This window comes from Taeniopygia guttata, chromosome 6, assembly GCF_048771995.1.
Source record: "Taeniopygia guttata chromosome 6, bTaeGut7.mat, whole genome shotgun sequence".
Taxonomy (NCBI): domain Eukaryota; kingdom Metazoa; phylum Chordata; class Aves; order Passeriformes; family Estrildidae; genus Taeniopygia; species Taeniopygia guttata.
Genome location: NC_133031.1, coordinates 9,839,324 through 9,861,920, shown reverse-complemented (window position 1 = coordinate 9,861,920; position 22,597 = coordinate 9,839,324). Strand labels below are relative to the sequence as shown.

General features: G+C 38.0%; 1 protein-coding gene across 7 annotated transcripts in view; it reads left to right on the top strand.

The window, feature by feature from the left end:
* The window catches only part of GRID1 (glutamate ionotropic receptor delta type subunit 1), a 482,872-nt gene that overhangs the window by 368,152 nt on the left and 92,123 nt on the right, over positions 1-22,597 (top strand). For all 7 annotated transcript variants that reach the window (XM_072930971.1, XM_002191537.6, XM_072930974.1 and 4 more), the window contains 3 exons: positions 9,755-9,928; positions 20,680-20,841; positions 21,449-21,568. In XM_072930971.1, the coding sequence (XP_072787072.1) occupies positions 9,755-9,928; positions 20,680-20,841; positions 21,449-21,568 (456 nt within the window). The remainder of the gene's footprint in view (positions 1-9,754; positions 9,929-20,679; positions 20,842-21,448; positions 21,569-22,597) is intronic.

Genomic DNA, 22,597 nt, shown 5'->3' with positions numbered 1-22,597 from the left:
AGCCAATGAGACCTGAAATTTGGACTTACCTTGCCATAGGAAGCATGGCATGATTTTATTAAGAGATTTTATTATCTTCTTACTTTAATTAAATCTACTTTACTCTCTCTGCACTGACAATCTGATAAAAATTCTGTTTTTTCTTTTCCCTTGTGTGCCTTCCCTTGTGGTAGAATAGGAGTTAAGTTTTAGAGGTGGAACAAATTTTATCACTTAAATTTTGTTAGATAAGAAAGACCACCAAGCTTTGGATGAGCTAACTTTAAATTTATATGGCTGGTAATTACACAGCAAATGAACACACAGCTGTACTGATAAAGTCCTGTTTGCTAGTTTTCAATAACCCAGGCCTGCGCTGAAATATCTGTCCAGTTTGGATGTCATTGCTGGTGAGAAAGGATGTGGTCATCTTTAGAAGAAAAGCTGGTTAATTGGGAGTTAAATTTATTGCATGGGGTTGGAAGGCTGAAACATTACCTGACAGGTTTTCTAAGGTAAGAGAATACACAGGGATGGGTCTTTTCAGGCAGTATCATGGCCTCATATGTCCTCTTTGCAGCCAAAGCCATAAAAAACTTACTGCTTAATATATATATACATATATATATATATATTTGTGTGTCCACTTTTCTGGTTTCAAAAAGGTTATGTTTCAATACTGCTGTCAAAAACTGTAAAAAGTAGTGGAGATTGGAAGGGAAAAAAATAAAAGTATTTCTTACTACCCACCCTTTTTTTGAATTATATTTCATCATCTGCACTTTTTGTTTTTATTAATCTAGAAATACTAAATCATCTCTTGCTTTCATTTAGGTAGTGATTCTATCTAAATTCTGGGTTAAACATGCCAGGTAGCTTTTTAAAAGCAAGAACACTTGTGATTCTTTTATAAATCTGTGTAAAAGCAAGCTCTTCCAAATGATGACTACTACATGTTTAGCTGTGTCTCCAGAATAATCCAAAACACACTTCATTATGATTGACTGTGTGGGGAGTTGTTAATGACTTGCAGTTTTGGAAGATCTGTTAGAACATATCTGGTGTTCTGCTTGAACCTTTGCTGTTTATACCTTTGACGGTTGAAGTGACCCATCAGGTTTGATAGACATGTGCTGCTTTTTTTTTGGCAAGACTGGCACAGTTACAGATGGTCCTTGTTTTTTGGATGTTTATTTCCTGTTTTTTTTTTCCCTAGTTTTCTTTATAATTTTTATTTCTCTCACTTTTCTTTCTCTTTCATACCTGGCATTAAGCATCTCTGTTGGCTCCTCATGATATTTTTCATTCTCCCATTCTCCTTTTCTGCCTTTTCTGATAAAATGCTGTGCCTTGCCCAGGGCATGTGTCCATGGGAGAGGTACAAGAGAAATACTTGAAACTGAATTTGGAAGTTGTTGTACCAGGAACAGTGCTCCAGGAGCTTGTGTCTGCTTCTTTATTAGCAGCAGCAGTAGGTCTGGGAACACAAAAAGACTTAGAAACCATATTTCCCTTTTTGTATATGTTGCATGGTTTTAAAATTGTCTCCATTCCAATGGTAAAGATAAATAATTCTGGAAAACTGGAATATTGAATGAAAATATAATCAAATTAAACACAGTATTTTATTCCCTCATATCAGTATATTTAATTCTAATTCCAAGTTTCTAAACATTCACTATTTTTACAAGTAAATCAGTACAAAAAGCAATGAACTGCTCTTCCTGGAAGTGGAATGGTACAGAATTTGTCAGATAATTCAAATTATTTGTTTCACTATTAAGACATAATTTCTTTAATTTATTTTTTAACTTCTTTTGTATTCAGTAGTTTAATCAAAAGCTGTAATACATGGTCAGGCAGGTAGGGATGAAAAAAAAGCAATGTAGTGTTACATGTCAAAAAGCATCTGTACCCACTCTGAAGCTGAGGAGAGGTGAGGGACAAACTTTTTCCTGGAAGTATGCAGAAGACACTGAGGAAGACTGGTTTTGAAAGTGCTCTTTTTTTTTGACAGAAATGCCTCAAAGACAAGAAATTAAAATTACGGAAGATTTTAATTTCCTTGGCAGTGGAGAAAATAGTATTGAGATACAGACAGAGCTTCACAAATTTCCTTTGATTGACATTATCTGTACATGTTTAAAATGTTAAGGCAGCCTTCAGTTCAGATTTCATTATGGCTGAGGAAGAATGGGCTAAGGAAGCCAGAAGATAATTGGTATGAAAGTGATCATGACATGGTAACATGAACTTTTTGGAGAAGAGGGAGAGGTGGGAGAAGGACCATGGGGACAATGGACATCAAAAGGTTTTCCAACTTCACAGCTTTGGGACACTAGTAATGCTTTTGGAAAGATAACACAATAAGTAAAGGGTGGCTAAAAAACTGTGAGATTGTCTGAAGATGAAGGCATAACAAGGTATCTTTAAGGTGACAGTGGGTTATCTTCACAGAACTTGAAATCAGAGATGAATTCTAAAGAAAAAGTAATTTTAGAAAAGGGCTAGGGAAGAGTGTAAAGGAGCAACAAAGTAAGGGATTATAAAATAAGGCTTTGCAAAATGACTCATACCAGGGATCATGAAAAGTAATAAAAAGAGTTTATATATAGCAGAAGATAAAGTGAGAGGTGATTACTTGAAAAAAGGGGGTTTAATGTTTTTACTTAGTTCCCCTATTCTGACTTTATTGAGACTATTAATTATGATCAGACTGTTAAAAACACCTTGTTGTAGTTCCGGTTGTTTTAGATGAATTTGAAGCACTCCACCAGGTTAGATTTAATATAGAGAAGTGCTTTTGCTTGTGGCTACAAAATGAGGTATAGGTGGTGAGCATCTTCAGGAGCAGCTTAGAATCCTTGTGGATAAAAGCCAGAATGTGAATCAGTGCTGTTGTGGTCCAGCTGAGTTAGCAAATGTAGTCCTCGGATATGATACCAGAAACATTCATTGTAAGATAAGGGAGGCAATTATTTTGCTCTGTTTGACATCAGTTTGGCTATGTTGGAACAGTATTGCAAATTTTGGGCAAAACACTTTAAAACAAAACAAGGCATGCAGAACAATGTTGAAAATGTAGAGGAAAGCACTTAGTGTGATAAAAGCTTGGTAAAAAATAACCTATGTGTAAAGGCTGAAAAACTTGGGTACAAACATAACAGGACATCACATCTTCAATCTGGAAATATAAGGGAAATACAATTTAATCTTCTGCAGTGGAAATTAGATCTAGTATTGGAAAATGGTTTATGATCCAAGTATGAGAGTGTATAGGAACAACTTCATAGGTTACCTTCTTCCATCCCATCATATGTCTCTTTTCACACCTGGTTCTGCTCTTGTTTTTTATTCTTCATTTTCCAGCATCCTATTCAAGTTATATAAGTCAGCTAAATAATTTCTGTGTCAGTATGGAAAGACAAATACAACAGTGTTTTGAATGCCACTGGGTATTTTCTGATCTGCACCTTCTGCCTTAGGTCTGTCCATATATTTTTTTTCAATGTGGTTATGATAGTGACAGCTTATGCCAAGAGTCACTGCTTGTACTTCTTGCTGAACCATTTATTCAGTACTTTTGGTGGTAAACATGAATGTATGGGATCTGTGACTCATGGTTGATTTCCAGCCATCACGGAGCTCCATCCTTCTCTGTCTAGTGAATAAGCTGAAATGACTGTGTTTGATTAGATTCTGTCAGCCAAATCCACCCTTGGGGCCACCTCAGTGATTTGACTTAGCCAGGGATGAACTGAGCATCGTGTTTCCTGGTATCAGTCATTTGTAATGGAGGATTATGTTGTAATTGTGTCTGGTTAGAAGAATGGATAGATTCTTCTATTGGATAGAAGAATGCCTAGTAATGAATTACTTGCGCTTTGAATGTTTTAAAAATAGATTTAATTGTAAGATGTAAAAAGTAAGTCTGAAAGCTAAAGATCAGAGCTCCCTCTTGACTACAGTTTTCATTTGTTGCTTTTACATTACATTGATTTCATTGATTCAGATCAATCCACATCAGAGCAGATACAAAGGAGCATTTGTCATTACCACAAAATAACTTTTTCTTTTGGTTTTAGAATCACCACATTCTGTGCCATATGGACTAACAAATGCTGAAATTCAATATTCACTTCTAAGTTCTCAAACTGTGACCATGGCAATAGTGGGGAGAACTGGTAGAAATTTCATTATATTAGTTTTTAACTGTCTAAAAGATCAGATAGTCTCTAGAAAAGAATGAACTATGGGGTAAAGAAGTCCTTGTAGGTTAAGTGCCAACCCCTGTGGGTATTTCCCATTGCACAATGGCTTAAGAAGTGAGGAGGTGTTCACAGGGGCTGCTCAGTGGGTGACTGAATTTCTGTATTCCTGTGTTTCAACATACAGTTTAATGCTCTGCAGAGTAACTTGAATCTATGGTTGAAAATGGGCTTATTTCTTTATATCTTAGAAAAAGTTGTGCTCTTATTTGTCCCATTTAAAAGAAAATAAACAAAAAAATCAACAGCTTACACTGCAACATTGTGTAGTGCATAGCAGACAGGTAAGTTGTATTTGTAACGGCCCCTGCAAAAAGATGTTTTTTTTGGTATATAGAATTGGAAAACCAGTTGATCCTCATGTACTAACCTGGGGCTAGTAAGTAATAACTGGGGCTTTTAAAACATCATCAGTAGCTTTTACAGTGCTAAGCAAAACCATGCTTAAAAAAAAAAAAGTCGGGGACCAGTTTTTTATTGGTGGAAATATTTTCAATAAGAAATCTGAAACAAATAGATGTAGAAATAGAATATTATACAAATTCCAAGTCCATAGGAAAGCAAAGTATTCAGTAGTAAAAAAAACTCCTGAAATTCTTGTAAGATTTAATAACAAAAAATAAAACTGAACTCTGATTAACACCCAGAAAAAGGTGATTTTGAATATTTTCTCTTTTCAATCCTCAACAAAGATCCTGATTTGAAGAAAATTTGAGTCAGTAAGCACAGAGAAACTGCTAAAGCAAATGCAGCTCTAATGTATTTGGCTGAATTCTTCCCAACTGTGATGATATTTGTCAGAAAAGCCCTCCTAGCTGAAAAAAAGAAGGGAAAAGTGATGTGGGAAGAAAAGTTCTTGAAATTATTTTTTTGCTGGAAAAGAAATAAAAAATTTTGGAAATATAGCAAGAGTAGACAATTCATCAGAGAAGCCTTAGACAAGAAGTTAGAGTGCTAAGGGACTTGGGGAACTCCAGGCCATGTGGAGATGACATTGTCCTCATCACTTGAATACCAGTCAAAAATTTTAGACAGCAGTTGACCTTATTCTTCCTTTTGGGACAGATGATGCTTTCCAAATGATGCTGGTGGTGCTGCCAGTAGATGAAATTATAGATCTTCAGTGGACAGATAAAACTTGTCCAAGCTCAGCCCCAGTGATCTGTCAGAGCATAGTGCAGAAAAATGGCTATTGATGCTTTTCCTTTCCCCTCTCAGAACATTCACTCAGAACATCTTTCTGCTGATCCTTCTCTGGAGTCAAGCTCAATTTTTTTTCCTGCTGTTTTCATAGGTCCCTCTTCACCATTGTTTCATTGTCTATAGGGGGCAGTTTTCTATATGAGGGACAAGAAAGTGTCTCATCAACCCCCTGGTGTGACGTATTTCTTACTTTCCATTTCCATTTTGCGCTTTGGTTGCTTCTGCAAATATTTGTTTCCTTTCCTTTCACCACATCAGACATAGCCAGTATGTCTGCAGGTACTGCTGGTCCTCTTGATTTGAGAATCAAATGGCTTCTCAGCTGTCATCTGGGCACTTCTTTATTATTTTCCTTTATAAAATATTTTCTGAAAGTTGAGAAAAATGAGCAGAAAATAGAATGGTAATTATCAGATAAAGTCCAGCTCAGCAAGATACTTTTTTTCCCCAAGGGCAACATGTAGGAAGGTGTAAGATAATGAATAGTGAGCAGAGTTTTCTTAACACATGGCTGTAGACCAATGTTGGGAAGGCTCACTTTGGGAGAAACAAAAACCTTATGAATGCAGTGGTTTTTCTTCACTTTTTTTTGAGAATATTTTTCCAGAAATGCCTATCTTATATTCATTTTGGGTGACCCACACTTAGTCCCCATGCAAATTATTGTGGCCTATTTTTGCATGAGTAGAGCCAGGACCGGGGTCCTGCTCACCTTTTCTCTTCATATTGAAGTGCCTAATCTTATTTTCTTTGTTTCATTTTAAAGCACCAATCTGTGTAATGATATCTGTGTTTACTTTGATAACAAGAAGTTAGTAGGTTTTTAACACTTCCCTATATCTGACTTTTTCTTGGAAAAGTTCAGACCTTTTAATAATCATTTATGAATGCAAGTGGGGCAAACATTCTAAGATATTCTCAAATTGTACAAAAATACAGAGTAGAAAAGTTTAAAAATAGAATAGAAATACAAAGAACACAGTGTAGAAATTTTGGAAGATTTAGGAAATGACACATTTCAATGCAAAATGTAGCAATTTGCAATTACAATTTATTCTAATTGTATTCCAGGTACCTCTATATTTATTACTTGCCTAAGGAAATCTGATGTCTCTCTTTTTGGCTGCAGTCTTTAACACTGCAGCATTTTTATTTATTTATTTATTTGTTTGTTTGTTCCCACAAAAATATGTGGGTTTTCTTTTTCTGACAAGTGCTTGAAAGTTATACATAGACTTGAAACAGTACTGGATATGTAGTTGCATCATGCCCAAAGAAATTTGTAGTGTTTAGAACTGGCCTGATTCTAATGCTGTGGAATTACACAGAAAGAGTCTCAGCTAGGAGCAAGGTCATAGATGAGCTTTGATGAGTTGATTTATCAGTGAATAATAATAATAATAATTTTTTTCCACACTAGTGTCAATGGTGGGTTTTTTGTTTGCTTTGTCCAGCTTTTACTATCATTTTGTGTGTATTCCACCCTTCCCCCCAAGCGACTTTTTAGTATGGAATAATATTTTGTTAAATCAGAAGATCTTTTACTGTATAGGCACTCATTATGATCTGAGAAAGACATCTGGACACTCAGTGCAGAGTCCTTATATCTAGAAATAGAGCTAATTAAATTAGGATTACATCCCTGTAGAGACTTTTAGGAGGATTGGGTAAAAAGAAGTGAGGTGTAGTACTGGATGTGTGGGAGGACAGAGAGGATGGGAACTGGACAGGTCATTGTGCACAGATCATTAGAATTCATTCATTGTATTAGAATGTCTGTTCATTGTATTAGAACTGTTGTTCATTGTATTAGAACATTTTCTGTGGTAAGATAAGTGGATGGTGTTTTCTCTTTAAAGGATTAATCTTTTTATTTACATATATGTGTGTGTGTCTGTTCATGTGGGATGCAGAGAAGCCAGCAATATTTAAATATTGAATAAATCTACCTACAGCATAAGCTGTGGTGAATCTTCTCGAAAAATAGCTTATTGAATGATCTTTTCAGGATTTTCAACAAGTGTTCATTTATAGATGTAAACAGTGCATTGAGGGGAGTTAGAATAACCCATCAAATAGTATTGATACTACCGAAAAAATCCAAATAAATCTCTAGCTTGTCTCCACGAGCATCCTTGTTCTCACTGCTGTTCTGTTTAATCCTCCAGTTTCTTCAGGGATATATTTTCTGGAATTATGTTTCGGTTTTTTAAATTATTAATGTCATTAAAATTTATAATTTTCTGTCATTACCTCTAGGAAAACAGAGATTGTAATGTGAAACATAATTGTCTCATTTTGTGATTTGTGTTACGATAGCTGAGCACAACGAAAGGAGATTTAAGTATTCCCCTGAGCAATATGACGTGGTAGTGCAAACTAACTGAAGTTCTGTGTGTGCAGATAAATAAACAGATAAACTAATTCCACAATTTGACCAATATTTGTGTTTCTGAGACATCTTTGAAAGGCTGTGCATCGCTTAGAGGGGACACAAAATGTTTGTGGTGAGAGCTGAACTGAAGGTTTGGATTATGTGCAATTCTTTTATTTTTGGTTTTCAGCCATTTGGTCTGAGTGTGCCCACCAAGGGATGCAGCCTAGGAGGTTATGAATTAAAGCTATGCCATTAAATTGTCTTTTCCTCAGATTTCTGCTTAGAGGTGTGTTTTAACACCCCTCAGATCCACAGAGGGGAAATCTTGGGGAGTCTGTAGAGCTTGAGGGTCTGCTACATTGTCTCCCTGTAAGGCTAGAAAACGCTGCCTAGCATTTTTTATTAAGCCTCAAAATCTTTGTCTTCCATAAGAATATTTTTTTTTCTGGTTTACGGTTTTCATGCCACACCAGTTGGTCTGTCATTAATGCAATGAATTTCACCTTCTGCAAAGTTAAAAATCCATGTTCCTAAGAAAAAAAGGGAAATTGGCAAAGAAGAGATAAATTGAGCCAAGGTACAGTACTAGTCAACCATAGCAAGTAATTATTATAACCCCATGGTCATTTCACTCACAGCTTGACAGAGAAAATGGCAAAAAAACAAAATAATTTTTTGTTGAATGTTAAATGTCCAAGGCCAGGCTTGCTTCCGCTGATGATCCATCACAAGGTGTGGGCCCTGTTGACCAAGTACCTGCAGCAACATGAGGAATTTGCAGCCCCCTGAGCTGCCAGGGGCTGAGAGAGCCCTGTGCAGACTGGGCACTGGGCTGGCCCAGCTGTGCAGCCAGAGCAGTGCAGCTGTGCTGGGGACCAGTGCAGCTGATGTGATCTGCAGATGCTGCTGGTGGCCCTGGTGAGGAGCTGGGATGTACAGCAGGTGCTTGGGCAGTGAGTGCCAGCAGCAGTTAGATCTGTGATTCTCTGTGCCTTTTCTCCCAGCGAACTCCTGCCAGGAGGAAAACATCACAAGCTGCCCCTTTGTAATGATTTCAGGAATAGCTAAGCATGTGATTTTCAAACTGGGGTAAAAATCTAGGTTTTGGTTTTGTTTCTTTCTTTAAACACAAAATGTGCAAAGCATGGAGTGGGGCTGGCTTCAGCCTCCCTATAAGAGCAGTAGATGCAGGCCCAGGATGGATTAGGAGGCTGGGACGTGTGAAGGCCTGCAGAGAAACTTTAGAAATTGTGAAGCCTGGAAAGAAAAGCAGTCTGTCCTTGAGATCTCCTTATGTCTTCTCCCAAACTATTCTTGTGCGCAAAGTGATGTTCCTAAATATGTCAGACCTGTCCATAAAGTTTCTTCTATTCTTTTATTTCCTCGTACAGACAACCTCAAAAGACTTCCTTGAGTCATTATCAGGATTAGTCTGCAGAAATGATCTACTGTACTTATGGGAAAAGTGCTTTCTTGTAATGTTGTTCACAGGTGAAAGAGCCATATTTCCTAAAGACTGTTATGTTTTTCGATTGTTATTTTGTCCTGAGGATATGGTGAGGTTCTAGTCTGTCAAACAAAAGGTCTTTCTATATAAATTTCATTTCAAGGTTGTTTTGGTTTTTTTTTAAGAAATCTATTGAGTCCATTTTGCTGCTTTCCTTTGAGGAGATATATCTGCAAAATTCTAGTATTGCCAAGATGGATGGTACTGTGTTAGGCTATTTTCTTTTGTTTAAGATGTTTTATAAAAAAATAGCATTATTGTTGTTAAACACAAAATAAAATTTTGTGTAGACTAAGCATGTGCATCTGTAAAATATTTCTCCTATTGCCTTTAAAAAAAAACATTTAGCTAATAATGAAAGAAATACATAAAATATCAGGACAAACATATGTTTTTAAATGACTGTGTCCTCGTTCACAGGAAATCACTGATAATGAAATACTAGAGTTGGTGCATAGTGCTCTGGGGAGGATGACAGTTATCCGGCAGATTTTCCCTCTGGCAAGGGACAACAACCAGAGGTGCATGAGGAACAACCACCGAATATCATCCCTGCTGTGTGATCCACAGGAAGGCTATCTTCAGATGCTGCAGGTCAGTAGCTGTGCACAGCAGAAAAAATCCATCTTAAGAATTTGCCATGGGACAGTTTTCTGTGGCTGTATTAACTCAGAGGAAGAAGGCAATGAGTACAGATAAATCTGATCTGGTCAATGTTTCTTGATGTTATTAATTTATTTTATTTCCCAATGCTGAGTGATTTAGGTGTGATGTTATGTCCATGAAGTATCAGCAAGTGGTTGCATAACTCAGAGCTTATTTTGAAAATTTCATTCTCTTAAGAGTCTTTTTATATTTGAAAAGATTGTGCCATCATAGTCCTGTGGTATTACTGCTTGCTTATTTTATTTATGGTCATTCGACCTCTGTTGTGAAAGAGTTAATCTGGGAGGATAATAGAACTCTGATAGGTATTGGGCTGCAGAGCATTTAATATTTATGTAATGGACTGAATCAAGCTGATGTATTCAGTCTGTCCCTTTTCAATAGTCTCAGAAGTCTCCAGGAGCTGCTAATTGTCTGAATGTGTAAAATATGCACTGCTAGCTCAAGTTTCAGGTTTTGGTAACACATCTGACTCTGGTGTTAGCAACATCTTGACATTTCTTGGCAATTTGTCCCAGATATCAGATTTTTTGTTCCAGTAATATAAATATTACTTAATAAGTAGTATTTCCAATGATAGTGCAATAATTCAGAAACAAAGGCCTTGGACTTTCAATGGGACTTGTGTATTTTGGTTTATTTCAGACACAGTTAAAAATCTCATTTGTATCACTATTGAAGGTGTTGGAGATAGCTATAAACTGCAATGAGACCTAGAATATAAACTCGCTTGAAACCATTTAATTGCAAACTTAGTTTTAAACTAAGATGGGTTGAGTGAGGTGGGCTGTCAGTGGTTGAGCCTGTGGGCTGTCTAGTGTGGGTGTGAGTGGTGGAGTGATGGTGAAGGGGCTTGGTTAGTCCTGGGGAGGAGCTGTCACCAGCCAAGGCTTCTGCAGCCTGGTCAGGAGGATATGTGGGGCCAGGACTCCTGCAAGATGGAATCCTGTCCTGGCTTGGAAGAGTTTCAGACCAGGTGAGACAGGGAGAGTGTCAGGAAGGGAAGTGGGTTAAGATTTCCCAAGGTATAGGGGTGTTAATTTTACTTATTTGCACCCATTAAAAGGTTGTAGCTGCAGAGAGTGAAATCCTTTAAGGGGCAGATATGAACAGTTCCTCCTTGAAGCAAAGCTCTGCTGTCTCAGGCTCTGTCTAGCCATAGCAAAGTTTGGAAAAAGCCAAACACACCCCTTGTAGTTCTGAGCATGGCTGTATTCTTTCTGCATAGGGGAAAGTCAGTGTCTGTCTTGGCTGAGAAAGAAAAGACACTTTTGATCTTTGTTAGTAACTGAGGTGTGCTGAAATGAGAACAAAGGCTGCTCATTTCAGAGGATCAAAGCAATTTCCAGTATGATGAAAAATTATCTATGCTGCACCAACAAATCACTCATTGGGGAATAATCTTCCATTACAGCAGGATTTTGAGTATTGCTGCCTATGCTGGTTTATGCATAATCTAATTCAGAGACTCATCTGAAGAACTCTGACAGGCCAGTGAGCAAGCTCCAATTTGCAAATTTGCATACTGGTAACTGGGAGCTGGTTTGCTAACACCAGCAGCCTCATGTCCTATTACTAAATTTCATTGATAAGGATCTTTTGATAAGGATCTTCTTCCTGCTGGTTTCCAGATGTGGATTTTGGGAAATAAAATATTCTCAGTTTCTGTCTTCCAGAAATATTATACCACCTTAGAAACTGTCTTTGAGAGAATGGTATGGTAATGTTATGCTTTGCCCATTAGTTCCTTCTCTATGAACTTAAAAACAAGAGAGATAAAGAAGCGCAGAGGTAAAATATTTTTGGCAGCTGATTGCATAACTTTCATGTCCAATTGCATTGGCATGAAAGAGGGCACATGTGAGAGCTCTCCATATTAGCTGTCCCCACTATATTTTTAAGTGTCTATAGATTAAATATGGGATGATTTTGTCATGTGCAGTTATACCTGAAGTGTTCCATAGCTGCATTTATTTTTCATAGGTTTTGCCAAAATATCTTATGTAACACCTTGTGGACATACAGCTCACATTAATTTGAGTGTGACTGACATATTATTAATGGTCCTGTAATTCAGGTACTTGCAATTTTCTTCTTCCTTTTCCCTGCTTAAAAAAAAAAAAAAAGTGGTGACCTTTTGCTGTACAGAAGTACATCACTGAATTAGCCCCGTTGCCAGAGGCTACAGGAGCTCCAAGCTCCATGACAGGCTGCATGAATCCACCAGAGGCAGTGACCGCCTGCCAGTGCTGCTGAGTCTTTTTGTTCCTTTGAAGTACTTGATTAACACCACAGTTTGGAAATCCCTGCCTCATTCTCCCTTGGGCAGTCTCATATTAATAATTGTTTGTTGTCAAGGTAACTTACCAGCTATTGTTGGTTAATTATTTATTTCGTGACTTTGAAGAAGAATAAGCTAATCTCTGTCAACGTCTAGCTGTAGTATTTTTCTAGGGGAGAATTTAGCACTTTTAACAAGCTAGTGAAGAAAGAAACATTTACGTCATGGATTATTAACTTTGTTCTGGTGAAATTAATTAAAATCTTTTTGGAAAGATTTTGTTCTCTGTGTCTTTAGGACTATATCCTAGAAGGTTGTTTTTCAGTGGGTGATCATCTCGGTTTGGCATTTTGACAAGCCTTTTAAAGACCAGGCTGTTCTGCAAGCTCATCCAAAAACTCATCTGTTCTGGATGCTTTTAGGAAATCCAATCTTATTCCATCAACCCACTTGTCAAAATTTTGCTCACGCCCTTATTTCTTGCACGTATAATATACTCATCTGGGTTTCTGCTTCAAGTGGAGAAAAAGCTTTATAAAGTTTCCTGTCTTGACCATTTTATTTGACTTCAGAGGAGTGCATTTCTCTCTGTCTTATTCTTCAGGTAGGATTTTTTTGTGTCCATTTCACAAGGGAAAAGACACAATTTAGAACTTGCTTTCTTCCCTTGGTCATTGGTATCCTGTGGCTTGGGCCATCATTGTTGTCAGTGTTGCCTCAGCTGGAGAGAAAGCACTGAAGCACTTCAGGATTTGTAGTCCTAGCCAGACCTAGTATGTATCCTCACATGGCATTTGAATGGTATTTAGTGGTATAATTGCTATTAAACTCGTTAGATTATTTCAGAATTGTTCTTACAGAATCAATTTGAAAAACTTCTGCTGTATAATTTGCTTCAATCTAAAATATTTCCCTTGAAGTATTAGTTTTGATGGCACTCTAAAAACTTGATTTTTGATGAAGCTATTTTTTTCATTCATCAGGTTATTCACAATGCATTCATAAATTCCAAATCAGATTTTTTTTTATTTATGGTTTTTTTAAGAAAGATTTCTCTTTAGAAATGTAATTCCCATGAGTTTATTTTTGCCTTTGCTTACCATTTATGTAGTTGATGAGTTCAATCCATGTAAGATTCTAAAGATATTAAAATATATTACAGGGACACGGTGTATCTGAAATAATTTAGCAAGACCCAAAATACATAGTAGAATTGAAAAGGCAAAAAGAAAAAAATCACAAAATTCATGAGGTTATTCCTGATTGAGAGTCCAGTCTCTCTTCTGAGGAACTATTCCAGGCATTGCTTGGACATATTTGAGGAGATGTTGAGAAGTGTAGGAGGAAATTCATTGAAAGAGCTGATCTTCTCCTTGAGTGAAAATTCTGTTCTTTATTGATATGTCCATTGGATATCTACGCAGGCATCTCTTAGCAATTGCTCCTACAAAGCTGGGTTTTTATTTCTGATCTATTTTCTGTTCAGGAATCACTGCAATTTAACTACTGTAAGTTATTTTTTAGGATGTTTGAGTGCCTAAACTTAAGGGCCTGATCCTGCAGTTTTGTCCAACTAAATGGCCTTATTCTCATTTGATGTTAACACTGCTGTTATTACACAACTGTAGTGTGCTACTGAGGAGCAGTAAATATTGATTAAACCCTATTGAAGCATTCACTTTCCCCCATAAAGGACTGATGAGCCACATTTTTCCTTTTCTTTCAATGCAAACCTGTATTTGCTAGTTTCTTTAGCAAAGTTTAATTTGGATTTTTGGCCAGATGTTCAGTCACAGTGAAATTGTTTCTGAGTACAATGTGAATGTAAAGTATCCTTGAACTGACTTTACTGCCCATTGCACAGCACAAATCTCTCCCTGAAGCCCAATGACGTGTATTTTCTACAAGGTGTTTTAGCAGAGTAATTCATTAAAAACCCAAAGCATTGCAGGTGTCTCATGGCCATGGGGGATTTTGTGATCATGCTGAAGACTAAAACCCCCGGTAGGCTCTGCAATGATCTTTTCCTCTCTGCCTCTTTTGACTGCTGGATTTCTCTATTTGCATAATTATTTCATTGAATTTTTGTTCACTGCTCAATCAGGAAGCAGACAATAGTAGCTCAAAGAAAGCATCAGTACCTCCATCTTTCATTTGTTATTGCCTCTGAAAACTAATTTGTACCTATATTTATTTATAAGTGAGGTAGGAAAAAAATTGCAATCTTGCAGGCTGTTTTGCAATTCCAGCATTTACCTCGTCCTTCTGTTTGACTCTTGGTTGTGTTCAGTTTTCTCTATCAAGGCACTCCTACTAGACTTTCCTTGCACAGTCAGAGTTAGCTGTGCCAAATTCCTGAGATTTTAGTGAGTGAAGCCAGTGCCTCCAGCTAACAAATTTAAGCATGACAGGGTAATCCAGGCCTTGTGTTGTTGGTGACACGTTGTTTCAAAACTTACTGGCAAAGAAAACACTCATAATGATGAATGGCCATAATAAATAGCTGAAGGACAGTGATCATTCAGAGAACAGAACCTGTAAGAAGGGAAGAGTGTTGTGATATGTGTAACTCTGTAAAAACAGGAGAAAACTAAAAAGGAAAGAAGAGCTGCTCATTGATTAAAAGAGAGTCTGAGAGGGCAGTCTTACAAATAATTCTTTGGAATGCTCACTGAGATACTTAAAACTAGAATGGGCAAAACACTAAATAATACAGTATTTAGATTCCTTACTGTCGGAAAGCTCAAATAAATATACAGTTGAGGTCTGTTTTTTGGTGTTTGTAGGAGAATTTTAGTAATTTTATTTCATTTGCCTTAGGGGTAATAAATAAAGAGCCCTTTGGAAGTTTGAAGCTGACATTTGAGTCTTTAATGACCGTTTGTTTTTTGACTGTGTTTCCATGAATGCCAGCGTGCTGGCTGTGATCCCTCTCTCCCTGAGCAGCAAGTGTGTATTTATAACCCAGGCACTGCTGCACTGTCTCACAGGGCTCTGCCCACGAGAGGCTGATGGCTGTGGGCAGGACCAGGACAAGAAGCAGGTGGCCCTGGGGACAGCGGTGGCTGGGACAGGAAGGTGGTGTGGCACTCTGTGTGCCGCCCCCAGCTGGGGCTGCTGAAGGGAGAGGCTGCAATGGTTGGGTCCCTTCTCCTGGTGGTCCTGCCTGTGACAGATGTATCCAGGCACAGAACCTCCAGGCACACCTGCCTGAGCTGCTGGAGCCCGTGGAAAGGGGGAGGAACATCAGGGAGCCTGGGAAGGAGTTGGAGAGCTGGCTCCAAGCACAGTATGCAGTGGATCCACAGCTAAACAGATCCAAACTTTCCTGCTGGCACACCCAGAAGGGAGGGAGGGAGATGAAGAGAGAAAACTTGCAAAACCTGCAGGGGAAAAAGACATTCCCCAAAGCCTGACGTGCTTTTGCAGAGCCACTTCACCACTTGCAGGCTGAAAAGACCCTTCACATCAGGGGAGAGGCTAGAGCTGAGTAAGGCAGCCTCATCTGCTCCTTGTGTAGCAACCAGCTCAGCTAAGAAGACAGCAGGTGAGAGCAGCAGGTGACTTTCTTCTCAGAGATACGGAGGCATGTGGTTGCTGATATGACATTGTACCAGGGATGTGACTGAGAGCCTAGCAGGCCTCATACAGCCCACTGACCATGATCTGCTGCTGTTGATCCATGTGGGCTGCAGTGCTACAGCCTGGAGTGGTCTGAGGAGCATCCAGAAGGAAGAGAAGTCAGTCAGAAATGCCAGCAGGCCTGCATGGATGAACAAGTAGTTCCTGGACAAACTCAAAACACTAAAAGGCAGTCTACAGAGACTGGAATCTGGGACAGGAAGCTGGTAAGAAATACAGAGAAATTGTCTGAGCAGTCAGGGATCAGGTTTGGAAAACTAAAGCCCAGATAGAATTAAGTCTGACCGCAAATGTCAAGGGAAAACATGAAATCTTCTATACATACAGTTGGTGATAAAAGGAAAAGGTGCAAAAAATATGAACCCTCTCTGAATGGAAATAGGAAACTCGGTTACTCAGGATAAGGAGGAGGCTGAGGCACTCAATGATTTATTTGCTTCATTCCTCACTGGCAAATGCTCCAGTCAAGTTGTGAATGCCCCATCCCTGGCAGTGTCCAAGGTCTTTGCTGCTCCTGGTAAGATGCACTCTGTCAGTAGAGACACAAATGTGCAACTGCACCAGGCAGTACTTGAACTGTGGAGGCTGACACACAGGTTTAGGACATGCTGGAGTGTGCATCACCATCATCTCTCTCCTCAGGCAGCAGGCATTTCTGGCAGGCTGCACTTCCTCTTCCATCTGCTTCATCCTTGGAGCTGACTGCTGTGGCCACTCACAGAGCAGTTTTGGCAGCAGCAGGGTACAGATGCCCAGCTTGGGAATGAGTTTTTGAAGAAGTGGCATCTCAGTGTCAGCTTGCCTTCCAGCTGATCTCTTCAACATTCTCTGGATGAACTCCTGGCTCTGCTGGCCACTCAGAGTTGGGGGCAGTCTTTGTGGCTTGCTGGCCTTCTCAAAAGAGCACTTATCTGTAATTAGTACCTCTGAAGGAGCTTTCTTCATATATAACTTTAAAATCATTCTGGAAAATCTCATGAAATTCACATAGAAACTTCTATGAAATGACATTTAATACTGTGATAGATTTCCATTCTTGAAAATTTCTGCTGTGCTCTACTAGTGTATGGTGGATTTATTTCTTCAGTGCAAAAAAGAGCTTCATAAAGTCTGGAATAATTTCCAGAAGATAAACCTGAACATGCCTAAAATTATTCATGTACAAGGTGTATTTTTTAACATATTGGTGAAGCAGTCGCCATCATTCTTATAGCAGATAGATCAAGAACCATTTTAGTACCTTCAGCTCTTACACTGTCAGCAATGGAGAAAGAAGAACTAAAGATTACTGTCACTTCCTCCAAACATGACCAAAATCAAGTACTTTGTTCTAGTGTAGGAATTTTTATTCTGTTAAGGGAAAGCGCTTCAGAAAGATATGTCCTTTCTTCCTCTCTTCCACTATGAATATCCAAATAGGGGAATTCAAAAAATGCTCCAGAGCTTTGAAAACCCAAATTAGCCAAGTATGTTACCTTGTTTCACTTCTCTTTTGCTTTGCTACCAATTCTGAATGCTACCTGAAGAGGAATTTTTAAAATTAACTATTTTCTTATGCCTCTGACAGTACTGGTTGAATCAGAATACAGCTGAACCCTGTACTGTAGAATCAGAGTACAACTGAACCCTTGGGTATCTCAAAAATTCCCTTTCAGTGGTCATATCCATACTCATAGGGAACTTGACAGTTCACTGAAAATTAAAATATGTGTGCAGATGCAGTAAAAAAGGCATACAGGTCGTGTCTGCTGAATCCTTTTTCTTTTCACAGCATCACTATTCTGGAGGTTACAGCAAACTCATGTTGCAAATATGATTATGACATATGCAGAGATTTTGCTTTGAATGTAATAAAGCATATTATTATAGCCCTGAATTTACTGTGAGATCAGGCTGGAATATTTGTGTCTTATTTTTTTTTTCTCACTATTAGAAATCCAGCCTTAGTTGTGGAAATTTTGATGCTGGTTTCTTTTTTCCTAGCTTGCATATTTTCTGTTCTAAAATAGAAGTGTTGATTGTGTGAATAAGATGCAACTTACTCTTCCATAGATATTGACTCTTTAGTGAGTAATGAGTAAAATGTAGTTATGCATGCATGTCATTTTTACTGGAGTAAATAGAGTATGATTATATGATGGAAGGAATTTTGCTGATTAAAAACCACCATTTACTCATGTTTGGGATGAGGCTTTCAGCAGAAGAGAACCAGAGTGGCAAAGTACCAGTGGATAATACAACAGAACATGCAGAATATTCTGTCCATGGCAAAAAAATAAACTGGTAGATTCTCTGCAACATTTTCTTCTGCCTTGGTACAGATCTGTAGATGTAGAATAAGGACAAATGTGGTGGAGACTCCTCTTGTGCAGACCCCATGTTGCTATCTCTCCGTTTATGGCATTCTTTCACAAGAAATTAATGGAACAGTAGTGATACAAAGTCCACTGAAAGTCTAGCTGAATGGTGAGGATTAGGTTGGTAAACACAGGATTGTTTTGTTTTGCTCTGCAGCAGGAGGTAATTTGAGTTGGGTGCAAGGCTGTGCAGGCTGAGATCCTCAGTGCAATTCTCCCAAGCTCTGTCAGTCACATCTGCAGAACTGTGGTGTCTTCTCCAAGCACATGAAAAGCAGAAAACAATGTACCCAAGTGCATCTTATATTTTGCCTTAGAGCTCTCCGCTAGCAAACCAAGCACTGTTTTTGGGAATGAGGCTGCAGTTTTCCAGAGCTGCAAAAGAACAGTGCCAAAGGGAGAAAACACAAGGCATTTCTGACCTGTGGGAGTTCCAAGGCAACAGACAATTAGTTGTCAGTTAAAAGTGAGTGTGTAAAAACAAATTCAGTTGGGAGCAAAGAGGATCGTGAAGGTTTATAAGAAATGGCATTTTTCCTTTTATATAAACCTAGTTCTAAGAAAGTGGATTTTGTAGTGTGTGGTTTGGGGTGGTGTGTCTTTTGGGATCTGAGCTTTGGATTTTTTCTCTGTGAAGAGTTGTTTAGCCCAGAAGAAAAGTGCCCTCTTGAATAATAAGGATCTGCTTGGTTGCTTTATTTGAAATATCTACAGAATAGGGAAACAAATGCAATTGAGCAGAAGAATTTTGGTTGCTGGGACTCCTGTTAACTCTTTAATTATTTTTCTTAAAACCAGAGGAAGTATGGCATATAACTACTTTGGAAAATATTCTAAAATAAAATATTTAACTAGATAAAATAATGGCAATATGGAGTGCCCGTTCAGCACGGCTGGAAAGAAAAGGGAAAAAAGATGGCAATGCCAGATGAGAGAGATTCTCCCTGATGGTATCTCATAGGTTTGCATTGTTTTCATGTTGAGATCCCTTTTTATGCTTAGTCACTTAAATAACTGTGTATTTGCAATATCCTATTTTCTTTGTATTTTGATTCTTTCAAAATTAATTTTTGCTTATATATCTTTCATTCAGATTTATTTATACTAGAAGATATTTCAAAGTGCCTAAGTTTTTGATTTATGTCAAACTCTAGATTGTGGAACATAAAACATTTTGTTTCTGAAGATTAGGATCTTACAGACATCAGAAGTTTACTTGCAGCCAGTGATTCAACAGTAATATATGTTTAAACTTTCGCAGAGTGACACTTTTATTGGGACAGCTAGAGAGTCACATTTATAGGAAGTATGCAGCTGAATTAACTTTTACCTGCAACCCTTTCCTGGTGTCTAGGCATTACTTTCTAAGCTGAACTAGAAAAATCCAGGAGATAAATGGCAAAGTCAGGGATGATCATGATTAAAGCCTACAGCTAGAAGAAATATTATTAGTATTAGTGTTGTTGTTGCTGCTGTATTAACAGAAAAAGCTGTATCTGGCCAATGATGTAGAGTGAAGATTTGAGTTTAGCAAAGACTGAATCTAACCCCTTGTGCATATGTTTGAAGCAGAATGCATGTGAACTCTGGAAACAGGTAAAGAGTATCTAATTACTTTTTTTAAATCACTTGTGTTAGCCAACTTCCTCTACAAAAGTTTTACCATTTGAGGTGGATACCACTACCTGTCAAAGATCTAATCTTGTATTGCTAGACATGTCTTGGTTTGAAAAATTAAATACGTAGCTCAGCATTACTAGTGTGGTGTTCTGTTCTTACTGTAGTCTTTGTCATAAATTGTTTATTTCTGTATCCCTCATGTAAATTGAAGAATAAGGAGGCTAAATTCTGTAATTCACTGTGAATTCTACTTTCCAGAGAAAGTAGCACATAACCAGTCTCATGTATATTTGGTGGAAAGAGATGCTAAAACCAAAATAATACTGTAATTTCTCCTCTTTCTGTTCTAAAGAGTTGTGTGTATATTGGATTTTGCTGCGCCAGAAATTACCAGCTGATCAGATGAATAAAACCCCAAGAACTTAATTCCATTCTCTTTCCCTCCTTGCTGAAAGGGCTGACAAAGTAGCAATCCTTGTCTTTCATTGATAGATAGCTGTACTCCCTCTGTAGTTTGAGTTTATATGTGGAGTGTGATCTCTCTTTACAGCACTGCATTGCAGTAATGCTCAGGCAGTGCCTGTGCGCCAGAATCCCTTGGACAGAGGGACCCAGGAGCACAGGCATTTGTGTCAAGTGCTTTGACTGTTGAACATGTCAAACATACCCAGCTTTTAGTTTTTACTTAAGCCTTCTTTTGTTTTCTCTTCTGGTTTTTATAGTTTCTTTGGAAGGTGCTCACATAAAAAAAAGAGGCTCATTCTTATTATTGTTTGCAGGTTTCCAACCTGTACCTGTATGACAGTGTGCTCATGCTGGCCAATGCTTTCCACAGAAAACTGGAGGACAGAAAATGGCACAGCATGGCAAGTCTGAACTGCATGAGGAAATCCACCAAACCTTGGAACGGAGGAAGATCCATGCTAGAGACTATTAAGAAGGTGAGAAAAGACAAACCACCATTGTGTGGGCAATTGAAAGGGTTGCTTCATGTGTGCCTGGGCATTTGAAGAACGTTTTAACTTATATTCAACTTTTCTTTGACGTATTACAAGCAAGTGATCTATAATCACCAAGGACAATTTACAGCTATTAAACAAGCAACTGATTTATGATAAACAAGTTATACACAGTGCAGTGTGGGTCCAGTGCATTCTACTTCTGTTGTTTTTGTGGGTGCCTTCTGTGGAGGAAGTAGGATCTGGAGTAGTCATGGGAATTGATTAATGCACTTTTGCAAGAGGATAACTTAAGGAGCTTAGAGGGCAGGAGGGTAAAGCAGTGGTGAGGTTTAAGACTTATGCTGCATTTTCGACAGCTCAGATAGACACTGGGTGTGTTAGTGCTAAAGCAATTTTCTGAAAAAAAAAAGAAAAAACTGAAGTGTTTTGTCTAGTGCTGGGCTTGAGCTTCTGAAGAACATGCAATGGCCACATTTAAGTTTACTATAAACATGATTTAAGCATATTTGGCACATACTTTATGCAGAGGAGTGTTTATGAAGGCAATTTATTTCTGTTCTGAAATTTCTCAAACTTACTTCCTTAGGGCCATATAACTGGGCTAACTGGTGTTATGGAATTCAGAGAAGATGGAGCCAACCCCTATGTCCAATTTGAAATACTGGGCACCAGCTACAGCGAAACATTCGGCAAAGACGTGCGGCGGGTAAAGATGTGCTGCTTCCTTCTCTCTTTTGTTTTTCTCTAAATAATATACATTCTGCCTCACAGGAGAAAACATTATTCTTCAAGAATGAATTAGTGCTATGCTGCAGAAGACATTTTCTCTATGAGAAATATTTTCTAATTTATTACACACTTAAATCTTGAAAACAGGTTTTATATTGGTAGGCAGGAATCCTGCAAGTTATTTCTCGTGTGCAGTAATGATGCAATGCCATAAGCATGCTGTGAATATAATAGTGAAGACTGCACAATTTAGCTTATGTATTTTATTGTTAATTAAGATAGGATTGCTATATAATAGAAATATGAAAGATACAACACAATTGGCACTTGTCTTACTAAGGAAGATAGCTGAGTGTATAAATTACGTAAACACGCTAGGATGTTTCAAGTGTAGCTGCTGCAAGAATTTGAGATAAATAAAAGATAATTTCCAAAATGAAAGATGCTCTCGCATGAAAAGTAAAGATTGACCTATCGGTGGCAGTTGATGGAAAGAGGACTGCCAAGGACTAGAAGGCAGTTAAAATGATTCCATGGGATTATTGACATAAATTGTTGTGTTTTGCGAAGGCTACCTTGAACAATCTGAGGCAGAGGGGATGCTCCAAAAATATATGAAATTCTCAGTTGAACAGTGAGGTTCTGATTGGAACCCATGCTGTAAGTAGTTTGTAAATGGCTCAGATGGTTGAAATACAGACATTACCATGGTATGATCAATGGGTCCTACATTGAACAGAGCTGAACAAAGAGGATTTCACAAATAATTAAAATAAGTCTCATATATTAAAATATATGTGACTTCTTATTTTCATTTGGCCATTGGTTTCTGTGATTTGCTTTGATTTGTCTGAATTACGGAAGTGTAAGTGGAAAAACAAGCAATTTTTGTTTACATATCATCTTTATCAGCTAAACATGAGATTCCTTCAGAGTCTAATTTGGCACAAGGATTTGGCAGAAGGATTCTAGATCTACAGCTATTAAACATCAACATGGAGCCAAA